At 40.4% G+C, this 24,718-nt stretch overlaps 1 protein-coding gene across 1 annotated transcript; it reads left to right on the top strand.

Moving 5' to 3' along the window:
• Positions 1-673: 673 nt before the first annotated feature.
• On the top strand, positions 674-24,477 carry ANKRD46 (ankyrin repeat domain 46). Its single transcript, XM_074145243.1, has 4 exons — positions 674-711; positions 13,480-13,822; positions 15,131-15,289; positions 19,846-24,477. The coding sequence occupies exons 2-4, from the start codon at positions 13,512-13,514 to the stop codon at positions 20,060-20,062; spliced, it is 687 nt and encodes a 228-aa protein (XP_074001344.1). The 5' UTR covers positions 674-711; positions 13,480-13,511; the 3' UTR covers positions 20,063-24,477.
• The last annotated feature ends 241 nt before the right edge of the window (positions 24,478-24,718 follow it).

Below are 24,718 nucleotides of genomic sequence, written 5' to 3'. Positions count from 1 at the left end.
TATTAGAGGAGGAAAAAGTATTTGCCTATCAACGTGAAATGTTTCTGTCAGTGTTGGTATAATCACTGTGATGGCTGAGCAGGCTCTTGCCACCTAGACATGGAAAAGGTGTGTATTATGATTGTTCCACTGACCAGGACCACTCCTTCCTCTGTTGTGATGCCCTTAGTGACCTCCTGAGATATCTTCAGTGCTGGTATTAAAGTACTGTTTGGCCCAGCAGTATGTGAAATTGAGCAGTTTTATACTGGTGCTACTGGGGTAAGCGGGTACCTGATGTTGCTGGATAGAGGCAGACGCACCGTTAGCCACGCCACTAAGTTATTTGCTACTGCAGAAAGAACCACCATAGTGACACTAAAGCGAAGTTGTAAACGCCATCCCTTTGGAGCCGGAGGAGGCCGTGCCTCGCCCAACCCGGCTCCGGCCAGGCGACAGCCCTGTGAGGAGCGGCGTCGCCGCGACCGGCCTCCTCGCCGCTGCCCGCCGGCCTGCGGCCCAGGGGAGCGCTGGGCGGAGCCGCGCCTCCGGCCGGGTCCCCCTCGGTGGAAGCGGAGCGGCGGGGGGTACTTCCCTCTGCTTGGGCCATGGCGGCGCCCGGCGGCGGCCTCCGCCCAGCAGGGGGCGCGCGCGGCCTCTCCGCCGCCCCTCGGCCTCCCCCGCCCCTCCGTCCGCGCGGCCTCTGTGTGCCGAGCCGCCGCCGAGTGGCAGGTAACGCCGGGGGGGTGTCGCTGTCTGTCCGCGGGGAGGGGGCCGGTGTCCGTCTGTCCGCCGGGGGAGGGGGAGTTATCCGTCCGTCCGTCTGTCTGTCCGCGGGGAGGGGGGCCGGTGTCCGTCTTGTCCGTGGGAGCAGGAACGGTGTCGGTCAGTCGGTCGGGGAGGGCAGGGCGCTGCCCGCCCGCCGGTGCGTGTGGCGGGCCCGGGCCCTGCCGAGCGGGGGGTGAGGAGCGGCCCGGCACAGCCCGCCCCGGGGCCGTGTCAGACTCGCCGGAGCGGCGGCGGGGAACGGACCGCAGCGGCTTCAGCACCGCCCCCGGCGGGCCGGCGGCGCGGCGGGGAGCAGGGCCGGAGGGCGTGGGGCCGCGGCCGGGTCCGTGGTAGGAAACCGGGGGGAGGAGGGCCCGGCGGTGACAGGCACCGCAGGCGGCGACAGAAGCGACATGGGCCCGAGAGCCGGTGAGGGGGTGCACAGGCGGTGCTGTTTTCGGATGGGAGAACAGGGAGTGCACCGTCAGCCATTACCGCGGGACGGAGGGAAAGAGGGAGCGGAGAGCGGCTGCCCTCCGGGTAGGACGTTAATAAGTGTGCAGCTCCAGTGGGTGCTGCTTTGGAACATACTCTTCAGGAGAAAACAGTGAAGATAAGTGAAACTTAAAGGTGACACATATTTTTGCCAGAAGACCTTCTTTTAACCTGTCCTCAAAACTGTCTTTGATAAAGTAATTACTGTTTTTAAGGGAAATGGAGTAGTTTTCTGTGTTTTCTAGACAACACTAATGTTTTTGATCAGCTGCTGCAAAGGAAATCGTTATTGTGCTGGAAAGATAGGGATAACAGCAGATTTGTAAAGAGAATGGGGAGGTAACAGGAGGCAAACTATGGTGAGTAGTATTGAAAGAAAAAACCATCAAATCTGAGTATAAAAGATTATAAAATGAATTCTTTGACAATCCATCCTGAGACCAATGTTATTAAATATTTAATAAAAATCTTGATGTAACAATTAAAACTTTACTGTTCTAATTTAGTAGCGATGAAGAGTTGGGAAGCACTGGCAACATAGAAGTGGGTTACAGTACTACACGGAAAGAATTGGATGATCCTGAGATCTAGAGAATGAAATAAGTACAATAAGAATTTAAAGAACAAGAGTTTGTGGTTGCGACCTTGTAAGCACACAATTTACAGAAGAAATTCTTACTGATTGAAAGCACCACAAAACCAAAATGTATATTAGGCAGTTAAAAGATACGCAGTTATGGAAAAAGTGAATGCTGACCTATGATGATACAGAAAAAGAAGTTACTATAATCCATGAAGAAAACTCTAGAATACTTTATATAATGTTAATCATCTCATGTGAAAAGCTAAAGTGAAACAGGTGCAGGAAGATGTGCCTAGGAAAGGTAGGGAAATTAAGAGTCTGTTGAAAGAAGCTTTTGGCTTTTTTAGTTTTGCAGAATAAAGACCTTTTTTGCTTTCTATTGAACCGTCAAGGTAAACACTGTGAATAAATTGAGCTCAAAAATGATGTTGATACATGAATAATTTAACACAGATGTTAAGATTAATAATATATTAAAATTTCTAACCATTAGAGGGCAGTGATGTTCAGGAGTAGCCATCCAAAAGGTCAAGGAGGAGCAAAAACATGGCACTTTTTAAATAGAATGTAACTGTTTTGTAAAAGTAATGCTTTTATTTGCTGCAGCGGGGGACTACGAAGCTTAGTGTTATCTGTAGATTTTAGGTCTGGTTTTTTTTTTGGTTGTTTGTGCAATAGATTATTAATAAGAACTTGTTAAACACGTTTTTAGAAGAAAAATATTTGTAGTAATGTTTGCAGTCTGAATAGTTGGATTGGTGACAATCAGAAAATGTCACTGGCTAATTGCTCTGTTTTTCAGTTGAAGAGAAGGTATTGGAAAGTAAACTGAGATGAGTCAAAGGCTGGAGTGTAGTATGATTGAGAATAGCCCTGAGGAGAAGGACTTGGGGGTGTTGCTGGATGAGAAGCTCAACATGACTCGGCAATGTGTACATGCAGCCCAGAAAGCCAGCTGCACCTTGGGCTGCATCAAAAGAAGCATGGCCAGCAGGACGAGGGAGGTGATTCTGCCCCTCTAATCTGCTCTGGTGAGACCCCACCTGGAGTACTGTGTCCAGCTCTGGGCGCCCCAACATAAGAAGGACATGAACCTGTTGGAGTGAGTCCAGAGAAGGGCCACGAAGATGATCAGAGCGCTGGAGCATCTCTCCTGTGAAAACAGGCTGAGAGAGTTGGGGCTGTTCAGCCTGGAGAAGAGAAGGCTCTGGGAAGCCTTCTAAAAGGCTAGTGGCCTTCTAGTACCTAAAAGGGGCCTACAGGAGAGATGAGGAGGGACTCTTTATCAGGGAGTGTAGTGGCAGGACGAGGGGTAATAGTTTTAAACTGAAAGAGGGGAGATTTAGATTGGATATTAACAAGAAATGCTTTACTGTGAGGGTGGTGAGACACTGGAACAGGTTGCCCAGGGAAGTTGTGGCTGCCCCATCCCTGGAAGTGTTCAAGACCAGGCTGGATGGGGCTTTGAGGGCCCTGGTCTAGTGGGAGGTGTCCCTGCCCATGGCAGGGGGGTTGGAACCAGATGATCTTCCTTCCAACTCAAACCAGTCTATGATTCTGTGATTCTATGTGCATCTGCTGTCTTCTTACCAGAGTAATGTTAGTTTGCCTCTGCGAGAAGGGACTGTAAAAATCAGTTCTATCTGCACTCAATGATAGGTTTCCTCTTAGCGGGTTTTGGTATCCTTCACTTAGAGTTACCTCATCAGCAAGGGATTCTAAGTGCTTTAAGTTGACTGCATTATCCCACCTCATATTCTTGTGCAGCTAATTTCTGAATATATGTGGCCTTGAAGTCCTTATCTGCAGCCCAGGACCCGAGATGTCTGGTCATCCAAGGAGTGAACTACTTCTTGGGCGGCTCTCCTAGGGATCTGGATGTGCTGGAATTTTGAGGGCTATTTCTCTTCTCCTTTGATCAGTCTGTCAGTTGGTTGCGTCCCTCATGATCTCAGTGGCAGATGCTCCACTTCCAGATGGGTCAGTTAATAAGCATATAAAATATTTCAGAGGGCATTTGTTTGTACACGTTCTGTGAAATAGATGATCCCTGGTGCATTGAGCTCTCTGCAGAGACCATTCATAGCATGCTGTTAGTGTAGGTAACAGGCTGATGGGCCCATCTTGAGTGCCTGGGCCTGTTCCACCAAATTTCACTTGTTGGTGTTTACTGAGATTCTGCCGTTGCCTAAGTCAAGAGCACAAATACTGAAATGTTCAGATTTTTTGTGGTTCGCTTTACTATTTAAAGACGATACCTACTAAATATGTGGAAAAAGTTTTATCTTGCACAGTACCTCACTGAAGCCACACCTATACTTAAAGAACTTGTATTCTGTCTTTAGTTCATGTATCAACACCACTTTTTCAAGTGGCATTTATTTCTTTTACTCATATCAGTGAGATTTCAATTGACTAAGTGGAACAGAGCTGCTTAAACACCAGTTCTGTCACTCAGCAAATTTCTCACATCCAAGTAATGCAGCTACATCAGCGGAATTTTATAACCTAAACCTTAAGGAATAAGTCTTTCAATGTTTATTGATGGGGTTGTGTTCTCCAACGTGCTCAAGACCTCTTACAGTGTCAGATCAGCATAACGGGCAGCAGCCCGTTTCAGAGAAGGCTTCTGGTGTGTGGGTTTCCCATGGATGGTGTAGAATGCTTGTCCGTCTGCTTCACCTCGACATTTTTTTGTGCAGATAAGTGTATGCCTGTCCTTGCTGTGCGTTAGTATGTTAGGGACTAGTTCTGCCTGAGTTTGGATACATTTTTCAATGTTTGCTACATCTAACTAAGGCTCACCAGCTTTTACTAAACTTTACTGAGTAGGATTGTAGATGCAGATGATTCAGTTTATAATCTACTTGGATTTTCAGGAAGCATTAAAAAAAAGTACCCTACCAGAGGCTTTTGAGGAGACTGGGTGCTTATAGCACAAAAGAGATTTCTTACATGTGGAAATATTTGAGTTGAAAAACTAAAAAGAGAGCAAAAATAAATTGAAAAAAAAAAAGGAGGAGGGCAGAAAGGTGGCACATGAGCTTCAGTGTACACAAAGGTAAGATGATGTCTTGGGTAGAATAACCTGAACCATGTTTATATGGTGCTGAACTCACAACTGGCAGCCGCCACTCAAGAGAAAGCTCTTGGAGTCACCATTGGCAGTTCCCTGAGAATCTCGGCTCGGTGTGCTGTGGCAGCCAGAAAGCCAGGAAAATGGTGACTACCCTCAGGGAGGCTACTGAGAAGAAGACAGAGGGCACCGTTTTGCTTCTCCAGCTTAGCGCACCCATATCTGGAGCAGTGTGTGTGGTTTTGGTCTCTGCATCCAAAGAAGGATACGGGTGGTTAGAGAAGGGCAACCAAAAGGGCCATAGGGATCACCTTCTTGATGACTGGAAAGCCAGGGTTGTTCACCAGAGAGAGGAGATGGCTGGGACGTGATGAAATGAAGGCAGTGGATAAGGTGAGAGTTATTTGTCCAGTCTTGTGGCACTACAATGGGGGTTGCTTGCTGGGGCTGGTGGGAGGGTGGTTTCAGATGGGTAGGGGGAAGGACTTCAGCAGGGGTGATAGGGGAACCTTTGGAGGCAGGTTCAGGAAGGGGTTAGAATAACTCATGGACAAGAGGTCTGTTGAGGGGCTGTTAAACGCCTGGTCAGGCAGGTCCTCAGTGTAACAGCGGCAGCTGCTGGGGTGTGTTTGGGGAATGGGCTACAGAAAGCAGCCAGGCTCATATGCTCTCCTGAAGAAGGATCTCTGCCACTGTTGAAAGCAGAGTGCTGAGCGAGCTGGATCAATTTGATCCAGGACAGCAGTTTTTGTGAACTTAAGGTCAGTCTTTTCAGCGGGAGAATTTTAGTTCTGCAGAGTTCAGTTCTGGATTCTGAACTGTTTGCGTTTCCATGAACAGCCTAGAAAAGGCAGTGAGCAACAGTGACAGTGTCCACCGACGGCATAGAGTCATAGAATATCTCAAGTTGGAAGGGACCCATAAGGATCATCGAGTCCAATGGTAATGTCAGCTATGGAAAGCTGCAGAAGGACCCTGTAAGACTGACTAACTGGATAATATAACGTAACGGCACATGAATTCACTGTAGGTAGAGTGATTCAGATAGCGAAAAAGAATCCTAACTTCCCATATGAAATGCTGGGCTCTCAATAAAGAGCAGTAGTATTTTATAGTTACGATAAATGTTCCCATGAAAATGTAACCACAATGCTCAGCAGCAGTCAAAAAGGTATGTCAGATAGTAAACATTGGTGGAAAACAGTAAAGAACAAACAAAAGAATCTTGTCATGGCCCTCTGTTAATCCATGGTTCACCTCAAACAGCCTGTGTGGTTCCCCCACTCCATCCCCCAGCTCAGAAAGCATATAGTAAAAATGAGTGAAATTTAGAGAAACAAACAAACAATGGTCAAAGACAGACCCCTGCCATGTGAGGAATGACCAGGAAAGCTGAGACCCAAAATGCATCCTGGAAAAGGGTGCCTGAGGCAGATTGAGGAAGGCCTGTGGAATCTTGAGTGGCATGAAAAGAATGGGCAGGGGCCGAATGTCCATTCTTCCAGCAAGAGAGCTTTTCGCCCACAAGCGAAGCTAACACAGTCCTGATTCAGCAAGATCAAAAGATGTGGTTCTTCACAGGCAATTGAGTTGGAGAACTTGCCAGAATATGGTGTGAATATTAGAAGTATATGTGTTGAAGAGGAGAATGGGCAAGTTCACAGAGGGGTGGCACTGAAGGATGCTAAATACCTAGGAACCACATCCAGCTGAGAAGGATTTGGAATGGGAAAAACAGTATTGCATATGCTTGCCCTATTCTACTTTTTTTTTTTACTGGCTGTTGGCCATCATTTGAAAAATGATACTGGGCTTAAATTGACCTTTGCTGTGATCTGCTGTGGCTACTTTTATGTTTGCTTTTGCTGGAATAAAGCTGACTAAGCTCTGATTTCTGATGATTCCTGCTGGACGCAGAAAGTTTTTCCCATATTAGTAAACTTGTCATCTCAGACTTCTTGGTTGTCTTGGTTGACTGTGCTTTTGGGCGTGGAGGGGGTGTTTTGGTTTTAGTTTTGTGCTTTTTTAAGAAACAGACATAAATGCCTACTTTTTTTGAGGAAATACCTTTGTCTTCAGAACTCAAGCCACATACCAAAGTCCTCATTTCACTAATACAGGATCAGAGCTTAAAGGAGATGGCTGTTTATACCGCAAGGGACTAGCAGTTTGGATTTCAGAATTCTTTTCTATCAGGTTTTATAAAATCTTATTTTCAGGCCTTCCGTAATTTCCTTCCTACAAAATGTAGAAAAAGCAGTCTGTGTGAGTCCGGGGTTACCCACCCCACCGTCCCTTCCCTTCAGCCGGACAGGGGTCTGTCGTTCCACGCGGTGGCACTGTGCATCCAGACACGAGTGCGGTCCCTGCTGCCGCAGCTGATGGCCCGCCGGCTGCCATCCATCCATCCCTCGCTCCTCAGGTACCCTTGTCTGCTTTTCCTGGAGGCTGCTTCAAGGTCTGCAGCAAATTCAAACACAAACACTTCATCAGGAGTGGAATGAATTCTCTCTAGTCTGTTAAAAAACAAATAAACCAACAACAAAACAACCCTTAATAGTTTCTTGACTAACATATGTGTTCCCAAGAGAAACAAAGAAGGAGTTGGAATAAAGGTTTGTGACGAGGTTGATAATTATGACTGATGTAAGTGATTCAATAACTTTCTATAAAAGCAATATATTCAAACTGACTACAGTGATGAGGGAAATACTGCAGTTATTTACTGACTTCTCTGAGCCGGTTGTGGGGAATTAAAGTTACAGGTGATTTGAAGAAATTTGTAAATTGCCTTTCTTCCAAATTATTTCTTTTGCAGAAGATGAAAAATGAGCAAGGTTCAAAAATACTTAAATGTATATTTGATAGAAGTGAAATGCACTGAATGCAACTGAATTACCAGTTAAGTGTAGTAAGGATAAAATGTTGGTGAATCTGCTTGTCAATAAAGGTGTTCTAAAAGAATGATTTCTTTCCTATCATTACCTTATTTTGTGTACAAAAATACACAATGGATGTACTATGTTATCTGGGGAAGCATTCTGCAACCCTGGATTGGCACTTGGGATTTTTTTTATTTTTTATCTTGTAATGTTGACATACTGTACAATGATGAGCAAAGCTCCCTGTTGTTCAATGCCATTATCTGCTGATCCATAAAAGAGCAGCAATGATTATTCTATTTTTTTTTCATAAAGCACTTTGTAGCCTGCATGTGCAAAGCACTATGTATATGCAGTGCACCAAAGTTTCTACTTACAAGATAGTCCTGACATCAAAAAAATATACTTGTATGTCTCATGTCTGCAGACAGGAATAGGAACGACTGAAAACGAATGCCAAAATTGATGTTCTTGTATTACCACTTACCCATGTGTCTGGCTAGAGATGTGAAAGGAGAGGTAGGAACCTGCTGTGATACCTTGAATCCAGGAACTGTTGAAAAAATAGCTAAAGTTAGGAAGGGAAAATGCTGCAAAATGCAGCCGTCACACTGTACTGAATCTGAGATGCTGCTTTAGTGGTGGATCCACATTAGTGGAGCAATAAAACTCTGTTCCAGTTGGACTTAATAGATAAAAGGTTTTTAATAAAAGATGCAGAACTCTCAGTGGAACATGATGTAGATAATGGGGGATTCTTTCCTAAACAGAAAGGACAATTGATTGTACGATTTTTCACTAAATAAAACATGTATTCCGTTAGATGTCTTCTTAGTAACTTACACATAAATACAAGTAGGCCTGAAAACTTACCAAGGAATTTCTCCCTCAGCCTGCCTGGAAAGAGAAAGAGAATAATATTGCTGGGTTTACGTTTCAACATCTGATCAGTGTTCAGAGGATGCACAAGCAGGGTAACGTGGTTTGGTTTTCTTTTTTTAATTATTAAATTACCCCTTTTAAAAAAATTTATCTTGTATATCCAAAGAGAGCACAGCGTTTTTAAGGGAACAATCTCATTTGACCAGGAAACTTTGCTTTCGGAGATTGTGGGCCTACAGTTTAAGCGAAGAACTGGAATGTTTTTCATTCATTTAAAGACTGAAGAGGAAGAGCTCTGCAAGCCAACTGCCAGATCTCTTGAAGTGTATTCCTGAAAGAGGAAGCTGTTTGCCACAAGGGAGTTGGCAAACGTAGATTTTACAAGTAACGCGTGTTGTGTGTTTCGCTGGCACAGGGTGGGGGACGTTACTGTTTCTTGGTTTTATTTTAGTTTCCGTTTCTTGGTGGTGGCAGTTTCTCTAGTGGTAGTCCTACTGACAGGTTGTCAATGTCAGAGTGTGTATTAATACTGAGAAATCACAAGTACTGAGCAATTCAATTCTGTTCCGTTGTCCTGACATGTTGTTTTAAGATAGGGACAATTACTTCAGTTTTTCTGAATGTTCTTGGAAATACTGTGGTTTTGAATAACTGGTATATCCTACGTAGCAGTGACTGGGTGATTAATTACAACTTGTCAGGTTTATAAATATTTTTGTAGTGGAGAGACGGATCCCACCTTGGTGATTCTGTCTCACAATCTAGGCATTCTCTCCTTTTTCTGGAGCTATTTGGTGTTGGTGTCTATTGGTATTTGTCTCTGAGAAGGCAGAGACAGCAACATATATTTACTGTAAAATTAAACTGTCCGTGGTTAGTGCAAATTCAGGACTAGTTTAAGAAGCAACAGAACTGGCATCTAGCTTTATGGTTTGAATTATTCAAGATCGCTCCTGGCTTCTGCAGGTGTGAACGTGTTATACAACAGATCAGCTGTGGTCAGTGTACTGAGTTACCGTCGTACACAGTACAGTGGGAGACAACTGTCTTCTAATAAATAAACATAAATTCTTCTTAGAGAATCACTTAATATAAGCATTCCTTTTGAAAACAAAACAGTTAAATTAGATTTTCTTATCCTGTACTAGACCACGTGTCATCGAAGAGAGGGCTTACACCATAACTTCTAGAATTATTAGTCAAAGTACACTGTGCTCAGGCTATATCCACATTGTGTAAATTTAGGGAAAATGTATTCTTTTATTATGCCTTTCTAATGGGAATCCTTCTTGCTTGGGAGGACGTCTTTGAATTTACTTTTTTTCACAAAACTAATTTTCTATCAAAGTACCAAGTTATTAACAGTAAAACTTTTTTTTAAACAAAAGTATAATTTAAAAGATACATTCTCAGTAGATAGTGATGTATTTTTAGAAGCACTCACTGAACCAAATTAGATTTATTTAATTCCAGTAGTAGTAATTTATAGGGATATTCAGAATGCTCATTTTGCAATACTTTTGTCTTGTTACTAACGCAAGTCCCTTTGTCCTAATTTGTGCCTGTGACATTAGTGCTTAATGGCAGGTGTACCAGCTTTTAGGCAGATTCAGAGTTATTACCTGATTCACCTTTCAGAAGGGATTTAAAGAGAATGGCTAATGCTTTGGAATTCTGTTTCTAAATCCACTGCATTAGATATTCATTGCAGCAATAAGCTTTGTGATACATACGAGATATACTGTGGACAGAAATGTAACCACAGTTTGTTCATTCAAAAATATCTAATGAAGTTGACTATTGTAATTTTTTTCTGAGCTTTGTTAGACAGGAAATTTTACTAAATTGGGTTAAATCTGAGGCGAGAACATACCATTTGGGGACTAGCATTTTAAAAGTGGTATATGGTTCAGCTTTGTATGCACCTCATATCTGGCATAGGTTAGGTAGCCATATGTGAAACAGAATTGTGTTTGTAGAAAAGGTCTTTTTAATCACAAAGATAAACCAAACCAGACGGTCCCGATTTTTTTGTGTGTGAATGCGTTTGCTTAGTCCACAATTTTCAAATGTTGGGAAGAAGGATTTGTTGGGTTTTTTTTTCTTTCTTACTGTGAAATGCTAAGGTTTCACTGTAGCCTTCTACACTCCAGAGATCAATTCTAGAAGATTCTAGTGATAATAAATTCTGAATCAGAATTACTTCCAGTTGCACTTTCTGATAACTGCTAATCTTTTTGCTTCCTTTCCTGAGAAGATAAGGCAGTGACAGGGTTTTTTTTGGTATTGCTACCTTGTGTTTCATCAGAACATACACGTCTGGAATGAAAATATAAACATTAGCTTATATTTAACAGAGCATACCACACTGGTTCTCAAATAGAATGTGTCTCTTCCTGTATAATATTCTGTTGTTCATTTATGTTAGGTCTTGTTTTAAAAGACGTTTAAACACTCAAATATTCTTTTACAAGCAAACCCCCACGATCCTTTTATCAAGTACAAGTCGGGTTTTGTGCTGTTGATATGCTGTTACTATGGCTGATAGTTGGAGGTTTTTAAATGATTTATGACCTTGCTTTAGGGAAGATTTAGTGTGTAATGTAAAGGTCACAATCGCATTGTACAGAAACTGGGCCCGGTATTTTTCTCAGCAAAGGTTGGACTAGCAGAGTTGAAGAAGCATTCTTGTATCATTTATGATTTGGTGGGAAATGGGCAAGAAAGCTGAAATTGCTGTCAGTGGGAATCCTAGCTTTGCGACATCCATATGTTTTGTAACATATTCATTGGAAGGATGAATAAGTACATTGTCCTTTCTTTTTGTGTAGGGTTATAAGGAAGCTGTTAGTGACCTAAATGACACCAGTCTTGCATGAAATGTTTTACAGTACATCAGTGAACTGGCCTTTCGCTTTTGGATATGATTGTGGATATGATTGTGCTTGAGCCAGGGATAGATCATCACGTGCTTAAAAACATACTTGCAGCTTAGGGGAATGTACTCTGCTTAAAATCATTCCTTGTGCAGATACTGGGACGTAGACTTTATTCCTATCTCTTTCTCTTCTGCGTCCAAGAAAGAAAAAAAGCTGTGCGTTCCTGCACTGGGAAACTAGGCAGTGTTGATACATGTAGCAGAATTTGTCCAGATAGGAAATACAAACTAGTGAATTTTGAGTATGATTTATTAACCTCAACAGCCCCGAATGCTACAGCTGTTAATCAGACCAATGTGTAAACATTTTGAAATCACTTCTGTAGGTACTTTGATCTTGAATTTGATCTAAAACATGGAGGAGGAGCTATAAAATATAGACATTACAAACTCTCAAAAAAAGGAGAGGTTTTAAATCGAATTCTTTGGCTACTGGCCATGTTTCCATTCTCCCGGCTGAATGAGTGCACTGGTGTGGAAGGATACCTTATATAGATGAGAAAATTTAAATCTGTGTATAGTGGTTTTAGTAAGAGGTTCAGATAGGTAATCAGAACATTGCTACATCATGAGCCCAAAATACAAACCCTGGGCAAGTGAAATACACTGTTTCAAGTGAAGTTTCAGTTCAGTTTCCATTCAGAGCTTATCTCCTAAAATCACTTTTCCTTCCTGTCACTTGAACCGTGTCGTGTCTGTATTGAGATTTCTTTTAAGGATTTTTACTGGTTTATATGATTGGTTTTTTTTTCTTTTTTTGCCTCCTCTCTGAGGCAGTGTGAAGCTTTGCTGTCCAGTCTCCTAGATGTTTTCATTTCTTCTTACTATTGGCCTCATGTGTGTTTTACTGTCCTCTTGCATAGTCATTCTCTTTTTTCCTTGTTTTCAAGTCATATTTTTTGTGTCCCATAACCACAGTGTCATCATATCTCATTATTTGACTCATCCTTAAAATATTCTTCTGCAAAACTTAAATCATAGTTCATTAAATGTTCCATATCAAGAAATCCATGGTGAAACAACGTTTATCTTTCTCTTTTACGTCCTGATATAGAAAAGAACTTAATCCTTTATTTAGTATCAAGCCCAGGAAACTACATTTCTACATATTGGGGTTCTAGTTGAACCCACAATAGCTCCGTACTTGATTTTACCATTGTCCTCCTTGGAGCCACTTCCAGTTTTCACTTTCAGGTGGGCAATTTTCCATAGTACACTCAGTTTTCCATGGTCCGTATTGCTATTCTTCTTTGTTGAGTAGTTTGTGTATCTGGGGCACTACAAAAATAATGTTCTGCAAAGAGTATTGAAAAATATCGTTCTTGCAGAATGAAGGAATTAGGTTTTATAGTAATGAAGCATTTTTAGCAACTGACTGTACTTTGTGCATCAAAGTTCAAATTCAGATGGAGGTAATCCCACTGGAGTAGCTTTGCTTGTAGCTAGTGAGAATTATAGTTAGTGTCACTGTACCTATCAACTGGATTGCTTATAGTTTCCCGATTTATGAAAGTTGGTTCTTCTCCCTTTCATTTCTGATCTACAGTGTTTTGCCCTTTAATATCGATACTACTAGATGTGATCTCTTACTAGGTGAAAGGTAATCACCTGTCTTGCATTTGTGGCATTGATCTTATCAGTTTTCTGTAATAACACAGGTTTGCTGCTGTTTCCAGAGGTGTGAATAAGACTAAAAGGAGCTCTTTCCATATGACCAGAAGGGAATGCAGCACGCAATATACAGGACAGGAAGATTTCAGAATTGGTTTATGAATTTGTTTGCAGTCTTGTTTGGGAACCTGAGCAGTCCACCCAATATTTGTATTGTGTTTATTTGCCTGGTTTCACCATCATTTCTTCGCACTTTCACTTGCAGGTTAGACACCTACTCCAGCAGGAATCAGAACAATGTCCTACGTGTTTGTGAACGACTCTTCCCAGACAAATGTGCCGCTGCTGCAGGCTTGCATTGATGGAGATTTTAACTATTCCAAACGACTGTTAGAGAGCGGTTTCGACCCAAATATTCGTGACAGCCGAGGCCGAACCGGCCTTCACCTTGCTGCAGCCAGAGGAAACGTAGACATCTGTCAGCTCTTGCATAAATTTGGTGCTGACCTACTAGCCACTGATTACCAAGGTAACACAGCCCTTCACCTCTGTGGGCATGTGGATACCATCCAGTTCCTGGTTTCTAATGGACTTAAAATTGATATTTGGTAAGTCACTTTTTTTCTTTTTTACAGCATATACTTTATAATATATTACTCTTCTGTCACCAGAGCCTTGCATATAAATCTGCTGGTTTTGAAATGCTATATTTGGTGCAGTTCAACTTTTTTTTAGATATCACTTAATAAAAACACAAAATGAGAAGGCAGGAAAACAATAAGAGGCCACTTCTGCTAGCCTGTGCAACAGGCAAAGCAAATAAAAATAGCAGCTGCTGGTGTGGGCTGCTGTATCCAATTCTGCCTCTCTGATGACATTGCTATCCTGGTTTGGCCAGACAGCCAGGTGTGGGTGGTTGGCACCAAAGAAAAATCACATTGACTACTTTAAAAGAATTTTCTCCACCACAGTTCTATTGTAATTGTTGTACTGTCTAAGACAAAGAAAATACAGTATATGTGTGTGTCAGTTCATTCCCATACTCCTTTGGTAACAATGCTTCCTTTCAGTGTTTTCCCCCTCCCTCGAAGTCTGTGACTCAGCCCTTCTTTTAAATATTGTATATTCTTTCCTGCTGGCTCTCAGCAGCTGTCAGATGCCAGTGCTCAGATGCAAGCTCTCAAGCTGCAAAATAACTAGTTGTTTCATTGCAGTAACTGAATTATTTTGTTTGTGGAACTTTCTGCATAGTCACAACACATTGCAAAAAAACAGTAGTAACTTCAAAACCGTGGAGTTTTAAAATTTGTTCTTTTTTCACCTGTCCCTCATTAATGTTTTCAACTCAGCAAAACTAGTTACAGGCAGGCCAGATTCTTTATAGGTTGCAAGTTATTTGTTTTTTTTTTTTTCTCATTTCAGACAACTCTGGTGAAAATCGCTAGTCTGAAGGCAGCTCTGGTCCTATTCAATATTATTTTAATAGTAGCAGAGGGACCATCTGTATTTTATTTCATTTTTGCCTGATGTCCTAATACCCACATGGAAAAAGGAACCATGAGGAACCAGATTGCACAATTCCTTCTTGAAATTAAGCATAATCTTGAACATTGCCATAAATCTACTGTTTATTTTCTGTTATAACACCCAGAGTTTCCCATTAGATTAGTACTAAGAATTCTCATTTTATTTAGAGGAAAAAGAATTGTGCAATTTCAAACCCAAATATACTGATTTTCTTCTATAGTCAGTTATGCCATAACTTGTATAGACAGGAATTTCTTACCATCTGATATGGCAGAAAATAGTTCTGAGGACTTACTAAATTATAATGTGTTATGCTGAGTTGTCTTACTACAAAATTTCTATGTTAAAAGTTTCTTTTCTTCTCATGTCCTTTTGTGGGGTTATTTTAGCAATCACCAAGGTGCAACACCACTTGTCCTTGCAAAGCGAAGGGGTGTGAATAAAGATGTGATCAGACTGCTGGAATCTTTAGAGGAGCAAGAGGTGAAAGGATTTAACAGAGGAGCTCATTCAAAGCTGGAAACAATGCAAACTGCTGAAAGCGAAAGGTATTTACAAAACAAAAATAATTACTAGGAGAAATAGTGTTTATGGCTTTTAGATTTTTGTGATTGACTTGACAGTTTGTTCCTCAGAACAGATAAGATCACATTTCCCCTGGTGTTATCAGACCAAATCAAAATCAAATTTTAAATTTTGGAAAAATCTCTTTAAACAGATCAAATGTAAGAAAAAAAGAACTTTTTCTATTGAGACTTTAATTTTATGGTGGAAATTTTTAGAAGTAATTACTGATTTTCCATTCCAGGCTCCCAAAAATAAATATTCTACCACTTATCACAAAGCCAAAGGGAAAATGGGGTGAAATGCAAAATGCCAGTATCACAGGCTAACCTAACACCCTTTCAGTAAGATGGATTGTCTATGCAAAGAAGGGGTAGCAGACTATTTATCTATCTGTACTTGAATAAAGGATTTGATACGGTGCCATATATGAAATTTCTATTGGTAGTAGTCCTGGAAAACATGGAGAGTAAAATAAGAATTTCGTGGTGGCTAAAGAGATAGCAAAAGGAGAGTAGAAGATTTCAGGAAAATTGCTGACAATTTCAGTGAAAGTATTGGATCAGAGGGAAGTTACTAATGCATTCCTAAAGGTGTGCTTACTTATAATTTTCATAAATGATACTGGCATAGTAGCATGCTAGTGATACTAAGAAGTGAGATATGGGCAACCCAGAGGAAAATTGGGATGGCATAGACAAAAATCTGGGATGACAAGGGAGAGGAAATTAACAGGAATAAATTGTGATTCAGTAGCAAAAAATGCAACTTCATTTATCTAAAGCTGTGTGCTGTAAAATGGAAGTTTCTCAGTGAAAAACGAGGATATAGGAGAAAAGACTTGATGGGTTAGTCAGTTCCAGGAGTTGATGCTACCCAGAAAAAGGCAATGAAGTCCTAGAACGCACAAAACAAGGTATTTCCACTACATAAAGGAAACTCTCAGTGCCATTGTAAAAAGCAATGGTAAACTTCTGCTGTATAGTGTGTTTTATAATGCTGTTTGGCCCCATTCAAAGAAGTTTAATTTATCCTTTAGGAAGCATGGAGAAGCAATACTTCAGCACTCAAGGGAACAGAGCGTCTCCTTGCAAAAGGAGGCAACTAGAGTTTTAGCCCGTCAGAGTGAAGGCTGAGGTGTGTGTGGTTGCTCACAAGAAATACGGGTTTTGAACAATGTGAAATAACTGTTTAAGACAAAAGCTGATGATAGCACAAGAGCCAAAGGATACAGATAAACCACAAATACTTTTTTGGTTGAAAATTGGGAGTGTTTTTTTACAATGAGCTTCGAAGACAGACTTCTTGTCAGATTTAGATGAGGCAAGAAGCTTTGCAGGTTTCAAAGGCTAATTCTCTTGCAGAAACCATTGAATTGCCAGTAAATATGACAGAACATGTCATATTTTGTAATGCAGATTAATAATGCAAGGGATCCTTCCAGTACTGTTTTGTTTTTTAATTTATATGGGAAACAGGTTATCAATGTTGTTCGGAATACTTGCTCTTATACTGAGTTTATTCAAATTTGTAATTTTTTATATTGGCTAATAATGATCGTGAGCTGTGACTGCTGGAACATTATATCACAAAAGACAGAGTTTTGTCACGTAATTGTTGAGTTTGTGTCAAAATGTACACAGCCTTCACCGTAAGTGAAAATTAAACTGTGTAGATGGAGTTGTTATCTAAGTTGAGTAAACAGAAAAGGTGAAACCAACAAAATTACAGAAATCGTGCAAAATACTCCCAGTGAGCAGATTGGAAGTTCTTTCTTATACATTAGATGACCCTGCTCATCAGAGAGACTGTTGTAAGCCCTAAAATAGAAAATTTAATATTATTCTCAAAATTACATGGGTATAAATTATTAGAATTTGTGCATATTACATTTCTGAGGTAACGACGTTTTATTGAAAGTTCCTTGTCACACAGAAATGCGTTTATGTTGTTTTTGTTCAAACATACGGACCAACAGCTCAGCCCCACTTAAATTCCGATTTTTGATTTGATAGTGTCCCTTTAATGAACATAGCTTCCTTTCTGTTATTTGACCTTCATAAATGTTATATTGTTTGCTTTGGCAAGGAAGTCCGCAACTCTCCTTGGGGAGAGGCACAGAGACATAAACAGTGCATTACCCAGCCTGTTTGTGAATGTGTTTAAAATGTCTGAAATACATTATTTTTAAAATAACAAATAACAGATGCCTGCAGCAGCAGAAGCAAGTGAGCTTGTATGCTGTCTGCTTTCTAAATAAATAATGTCTTCCTAACAGTTGGCTTTTCAGACCTCCACCGTCTCACTCCTCCCTCTTAGTATTATTTTCACATTTTAGAGACGCTTAGATGAATGTCTTCTGTCCTCTCCCTCCCCAACGCTCTTACATGATGTATGAACCTATGGAGAAATAATGATTGCTCTTTCTATAAGCCGTCTCTGACCTAAGTTTTCTGCTCCTTATTGCATGCAGTTGCTGCTGCTCTGGAAGCAGATGCCAAAGTTAGGTTCCTGAGTCAAGTGTATTGTCTCTTGCTTTGTCCTCCTCCCCATAAGGAGTGGCCCTGTGCCGTCAGGAGGCAGAGCTCACTCTGTCTTTCAACACAGAGGATCTGTCCATCTGCATAGCCCAGCGTGACCTGTGACTGCGTCCACATGTGAACTTCCACCTTGTGCTGGAGGCAGAAGAACACATCTGCCTGGGCCATGCGGCACAAACTCTTCTGTAGGACGCGTTGCTGTGCTACCATTTCTTACGCAGCTGTAATTCATAATAACAAAAAATATCTTGGCTAACATTGACTTTAATTGGGTTGTAATATAAAATAGCAAAAGTGTTTTCTGTGTACGCTTTTCCATTTAATGAGCAAGCATGTGATCTTTTCACTTAAATTGCATTGCACCTTTATTTAACCTCTCTTGGTTATGTATTAACTAGTTAGTATTTAATGAGTGAGTAGTTCTGTTCTACACCAATAGCTGTCTTACTAAACGCTTTGTTTTTCTTGGGAAATCATAATAAGCAAGGAAGATGACTAAATTCTGCAGCTATGGGCAAGCAAAAATAGCTTTACAGCAAGGTAAATATTTAAAAAACAAAAAAGACAAGCTGTTTAATAGGCAATTTCTGAAATCTTCTCCATGTGGTGCTGCAATACTTCAGCAAGCTATGGGAGTTTAGGCTAATTATTCTTCAGTGGCTGTACATCCTAAGGAAAAATACCATATAAATAGTGTGAAGTTTTTCTGTGGTGCAATCTTAGAAGAGAGATTCACAAATGAGACCTTTTTCTGATAACAATCACTTGTCAAATTATTATTGTCACCAAAAACAATAGCATTTCTACACTCAGTTTTGACTTGGAAATTACTTTTCCCTGAAGTGTTTTCTTTTATGATTTCTATAAGAGAGAATTAGGAATATGGTAACTGAAAGCAATTAGAAAGGAGGAAAGAAATTGGTTTTTCTCTGCTTACCTTCTGCTATTGACATCATTGTGCACGTAGTTGGTTTGTGCTTGTCAGAGCCTGATCCCGTAAACACCTGTGTCTGTAATTTCACTCAGGTGAGAAGTAGTAGGGCTGTGCAGATGGCTGAAATTTTTCATAAGTGAGATCTAGTAATACAAAAGTTTTCCTATTCTTCGTGAGGTTTTTCATGCAGCAACAGAGAAAGTTTCCTATTGTAAAACAATTGTGAAACCAGCAAAATTGGGAGAATGATACAAGAAGCCGTAACATATTTGAAACAACTTACATCTTTTTCTAATGGCGATTCACTGTCAAGATGACTGCATCTTTCTAACTTTATATTTGTTTCTCATTTAAAAGTGAGAATTCCAGTCCCTAATTTATAGTCTGATGGTTTAAGGGGGCCTGATGGATTGGTAGTGGAATGTTAAAACATCAAAGCAGCTGCTGAACACCATATGGCAGAAAACACAGCGATGCCAACTTGTCTTGAAGATCAGAAAGTTTCTGAACTTCTTGTTATCCAAATTTATTGTTTTCTGTGATATTTTTATGCTAGAGAAGAGGCCTCTGTAATAAAGACATGGAGGAGAGTAGTAAAGAGCATTACAGAGTTCAGCATCTAAATTATATTGGTTAAAGTTTCCATTTTATTCATCAGAGTTTATTTTTAAATCATATTTTTTGTTTTATTTAGAAGAGCCGTGGCCCTTGAGGTTTCAGCTTATGCTTTGTTAAATTTTACTAAGCCATATTTAGTAGGAATTATGGGGAGTGACTTTTGAAGGCTAATAGGTGGCAAGCCTGCAAAAAAAGTGTGGTTGTACAGATACAAATATCATTCTCTTTACGCAGGTTAATAAAACATCCTTTCAGCTTACTTAAGTTTAAGAGTTAGGAGTCTTTTCCTGATCTCCCTTTGTCTTGATTTAGCAGAGGCGATGCTATAAATCTGCGGGTGGGTTTAGTTTTTAATTTAGAATGTTTCAGGTGCTCTTAGTCGGATTACTGTCGTCATTAAAGGTGCATTCTTTTGCTCTGATGTATTTTTAACTTTAATCCTCCGTAGTGCGATGGAAAGCCATTCCCTCCTTAATCCAAACCTGCAGCAAGGTGAAGGAGTTCTTTCCAGTTTCCGCACGACATGGCAAGAGTTTGTGGAAGACCTGGGCTTCTGGAGGGTGCTGCTCCTCATCATTGTTATTGCTCTCCTGTCGCTTGGAATCGCGTACTATGTTAGTGGGGTGCTGCCTTTCGTAGAAAACCAGCCTGAACTGGTGCACTGAGGCAAATGCAAAGAAGCGCACCATGCTTTCCCCTGGTCTAATTTTATTTTGAGCTTCTTGGAATTATTCTCTTGGTGCAGGCAGTGGCAGCTGTATATACTGTTTGCCTTTTGTACTTATTATTAACCCCTTTGAAAGAGGGATTAATTCATTTCAAGTAAAACACTAAATTCTAAAGTATTCCTAAGCTACCTCTGACTTATCTTGACTTGCCAGCAAGATGTGAAGATAATCCTCTCTGTTGATAAAATACTATGATTAGAAAAGGCCTTTCGTGATGAATATTAAATTCTTGGGCATGAAAAATATATGCTAGTACAGAACCAAATTGGATTTATTTTCCCTATGAAGAGAGGTAAATCTATTCTTGCATTTTTGTGTGTGCTTCAGTTGAAAGAAAAACATTATTTTAAAAGTCCTCCTCAAGAAATCTGAATAATATAATAATGCATTCTGATATACAGACAGTAATAAGCTGCATCTTCATAGTTCCTTTAGTGCCTCCCCATAGTTTCATTTCTGCTAGTTTATGAAAAGAATTAGTTCAAGTTTGACTATGGCTTTAATGTATAGATCACTCCTTTATTTATTAGGTTAACATCGTGTTTCTTCCCCAAATGAATTTGGTGTTGTTAATACCTGCCTGAAGTAAATTTTGTGGAACAAAGATGTTTGTTGTGCTTTGGAAGTAAATTTGTTTCAGCCTTAGGCTGAAAATTTTGCCTTTTTGTTGACATGTTACTAAGCAAACCTTTGTTTGTAAGGATGGTTAAAAAGTGATTTCGGTGTTTTGCTCTGTATATAACAGTTCTGTAAGGCCGTTGTTGTTATGAAATATGTCATGAAGGATAACTTTTCCTTCCTCCCACAAGGACCAGACTGAACCATATAATTGTATTGTTTTTATGTTCGTGGAGAGGACTTGGTTGAATAGAATTCCTTTCTAGAATTGTTTTCCATTTCAGTTTTTTCAGACAGCACTTATATGAATTATTTTCTGAGTATGCAGAATAAAAGTAGTTAAAATGTTAATATTTAGGAACATTCTATGAAATGAAATCTTGACCCATTCGGTACTTAGCTATGAAATTCTTTGTTTGTAAATAACCTAGGGATATGAAACAGTTAAAATAATTTCTTATGAAGGCTAGAAAGGTACTACACATTAAGTTGGAGGTTTTCAAAGAAAGCAGATTCTCTCCTTCCATGCTGATTAGACATCTAAGTCCTTTAGTTGTCGTTGCCTTGAAAATCCCAAACAAAATTAATTCCACAAACCTAATGATTTTTTTTTTTTTTTACTTAGCCACTCCTAAATTTTTGCTAATAACATCAAATCTTTATAAAATTATACATTACAATAAGTACTGACAGAAGTAACCACATACTGGTCTGCTGTCTTATATTTTTCTTTCTTGTTTATTGCTTTGAGTGAAGAGGGTTGTTGTCTGTTTTGATTTGTGACGTGGACTTCACTGAGCTGGGCCCTATTCTAAATTGCATCTGAATAATTCTTGATCTCATTTCTTAAGTTCAAGAATGTTCAAGTTAATGAAACGATACTTTTCTAGCATCGACAATGCCGCAGAAAGGAGAGCCTCTTAAAAAAACTAAAACAAAACAAAAAACCAGAGCATACTCCTCTTCTGAATATTTCAATTGTTGTACATCTGTTCATGAACAGAGAAACTCATAGTATACCTAAATTACATTTACTTCTCTAAATAAGTACATTTCTGTTAATAATACTCTGTCTCTTGAATAATCACGTTGTCTTTCAGTATGTATTGTCTGCATAATTTGTAATTGTATTCTCAGTATGGGTGAATGCCACAAATAAATATGTGTAGTAAATATGTTTTGTTTTATTATTACGTTAGTGCAGCAGTAATCATGCTACCCCGTTTTACTGAATTCATTTGTTGTGCATTGATAATGAGCATTTCAGAAGTGGGGAGGTCTCCTCCCTGAGAAATGGAAACCACACTGTTGGTATAAATGAGGTTTTAGAACATGGTTTCTTTAGGTTTGCCGGTTTTATTTTCAGTATTATCCATGAATCAAAGTTGCTCTCTGTCTCTCCCTCATCTGAGATTTCAGGTATTGAAAGCCTTTCAGCTGTTGATCTTCAGGCTCCTCGAGATTTAAGATTACCTCTGAGGGAGTACCAAACATAACCAAGAAAACCAAGCTTGAGCCTTAAGTAGCCTTTCCGACTTTGCTGTACTGTGCTTATGCTGTATGCATAAACAGTTTCGGAACTGTGCATTGAAGAGGTTTGAAAAACCATTTGTGTGTTCCAAATTAATGTATGTCACTTTTGAAACCCAAGGCACTGTTTGAACTTCAGTGTGTAATGTCTGTTACTCTCTGAAATAAGGACGTGATAAACATCTGACTAAAAGGGGAATTTGTTCTGTATATACCTCTGTTATTGAAAAAGGACAGCTGTGTCTTTCGATATATCTATAAACATTAACGACTTCCTTTTCAAAGGTTGATTCTAAAGAATTAATTTGCCTCCTGTACAGTAGATTTCAAGGAATACTATCTGCCTTACAGGAACAGAAAGAGGACTTTAGCCTACTTCCTCTTGAAGCTGTTGTCATAGGGAGTTTCACTGTTTCAGCATAATGACATATATCAGTTTAGATTATCTGTAGGTCAATAAGATTTATTTTATTTATTATTGCAGTGGTGTCTATATACTTTGATCCAGGGACTCCCATTTTGCGAAGCAGTCTTCAAATCCAAGACAGATTGTTATCTCAAGCTGTTCTCAGACTAATGAGCTAAAACAGAGTAAGGGTCCTGCACCTGGGACATGGCAATCCCATGCACAAATACAGGTTGGGCGGAGAATGGCTGGAGAGCAGCCCTGAGGAGAAGGACTTGGGAGTGCTTGTGGATGAGAAGTTCAACATGAGCTGGCAGTGCGCAATGGCAGCCCAGAAAGCCAACTGCATCCTGGGCTGCATCAAAAGAAGTGTGGCCAGCAGGTCGAGGGACCTGATTCTACCCCTCTACTCTGCACTCGTGACACCCTACCTGGAGTACTGTGTCCAGCTCTGGAGTCCTCAACACAGGAAGGACATGGACCTGTTGGAGGGTGTCCAGTGGTGGGCCACGAAGATGATCAGAGGGATGGAGCACCTCCCCTATGAAGACAGGCTGAGAGAGTTGGGGCTGTTCAGCCTGGAGAAGAGAAGACTCCAGGGAGACCTTGTGGCAGCCCTCCAGTACCTAAAGGGGGCCTACAGGAGAGATGGGGAGAGACTCTTTATCAGGGAGTGTAGTGATAGGACAAGGGGTAACGGTTCTAACCTGAAAGAGAAGAGATTTAGGTTAGGTACTCAGAAGAAATTCTTCACTGTGGGAGTGGTGAGACGCTGGAACAGGTTGCCCAGAGAAGCCGTGGATGCCCCATCCCTGGAAGTGTTGAAGACAAGGCTGGATGGGGCTTTGAGCAACCTGGTCTAGTGGGAGCAACCATGGCAGGGGGCTGGAACTCGATGATCTTTAAGGTCCCTTCCAAGTCTAACCATTCTATGATTCTAAGGAATTGAGAGAGAAAACAATCATGGAGGGATTTTCTCCAGTGCCATAAAACAACCTGGTGGACAAGATAGTGCAAGGTAAACTGGAGTGTAACATGGATACTCTGCAGTGGGCTGTCCCTGTCCCCTACCAGACATCGGTAGTTTGCTTTGGAGAAGGGGGTGATCTGTTGTGTGACTGCCACGGGTAGGTGTTGTTTCTGGTGCCCACAATATAACAGGTATTTCATTACTGGATGTGACCTGGGGCGCTGTGAGGTGCATCATCACAAAAAGTTCCTATGAGAGAAGAAACACGGTTGCACTTTAAAGTATTGAAACAGAACATCTAGGCAGCTTCTGGATCTGCAGCTGATCTGGAGTTTGATTTTAGCATGAGTCAACTAATCTCTCTGGCTGTTTTTAATATCTTAAGTAAAAAATAATCAACTCGCCAGTGTATTGTAGATGGGCTTGTTAGCTGGGTAGCTCTTTTTCTGATCAAAATAGGTTTGGTCACAGTGCATTAGAGAAATGCAAATTAAGTACTTTATTCAGAAATTCAATAGCATCATTTTAAAGTAGTACTAGAAAGTACAAATTGCAAATGAAAACTCTCCTGCAAACTAAAAAAAAAAAAAGGTTAATTTTGGCTGTTGTCATATTGAGAATTTTCAAGTCTAGCATATATTTAAACGTTACCTGAAGTTGACTTTTAACAGAACTGATTTCTTCCTCAGCTGACACACAAATGATCTTGTTTCTGAAGCCAGTTGTTTCTGAAGTTGTTCCTGTTTCTGAAGCCAGCTCTTTGTTAAATTGTCACTTGGTTCATATTTGAATTGGTAATTAAAATAAGTCTTAAATGATGTGAGAATTAGGTCAGAATGCTTTTCCTTCATTCAGTGTTCTTCTCTTGTATTTCAACATTAATCCTTGTAGATTGGTTACTTGGGCTACACTTTGGAAAATTTCCTAAGTGTTCCAAAATGTTACAGAAATTGTTGTTGTCAGTTGTTACTACATTTCTCATCCCTGGTGTTGGGGCTTTCTAGAAGAATTCAAAAGTCATTTATTTGCACAGTTTCATGACCTGCAGCTCTCGGTAAACTTTGTAAAT

This window comes from Numenius arquata, chromosome 3 (genome assembly GCF_964106895.1).
Source record: "Numenius arquata chromosome 3, bNumArq3.hap1.1, whole genome shotgun sequence".
Taxonomy (NCBI): Eukaryota; Metazoa; Chordata; class Aves; order Charadriiformes; family Scolopacidae; genus Numenius; species Numenius arquata.
This window is presented reverse-complemented; position numbering and strand designations above follow the sequence as displayed.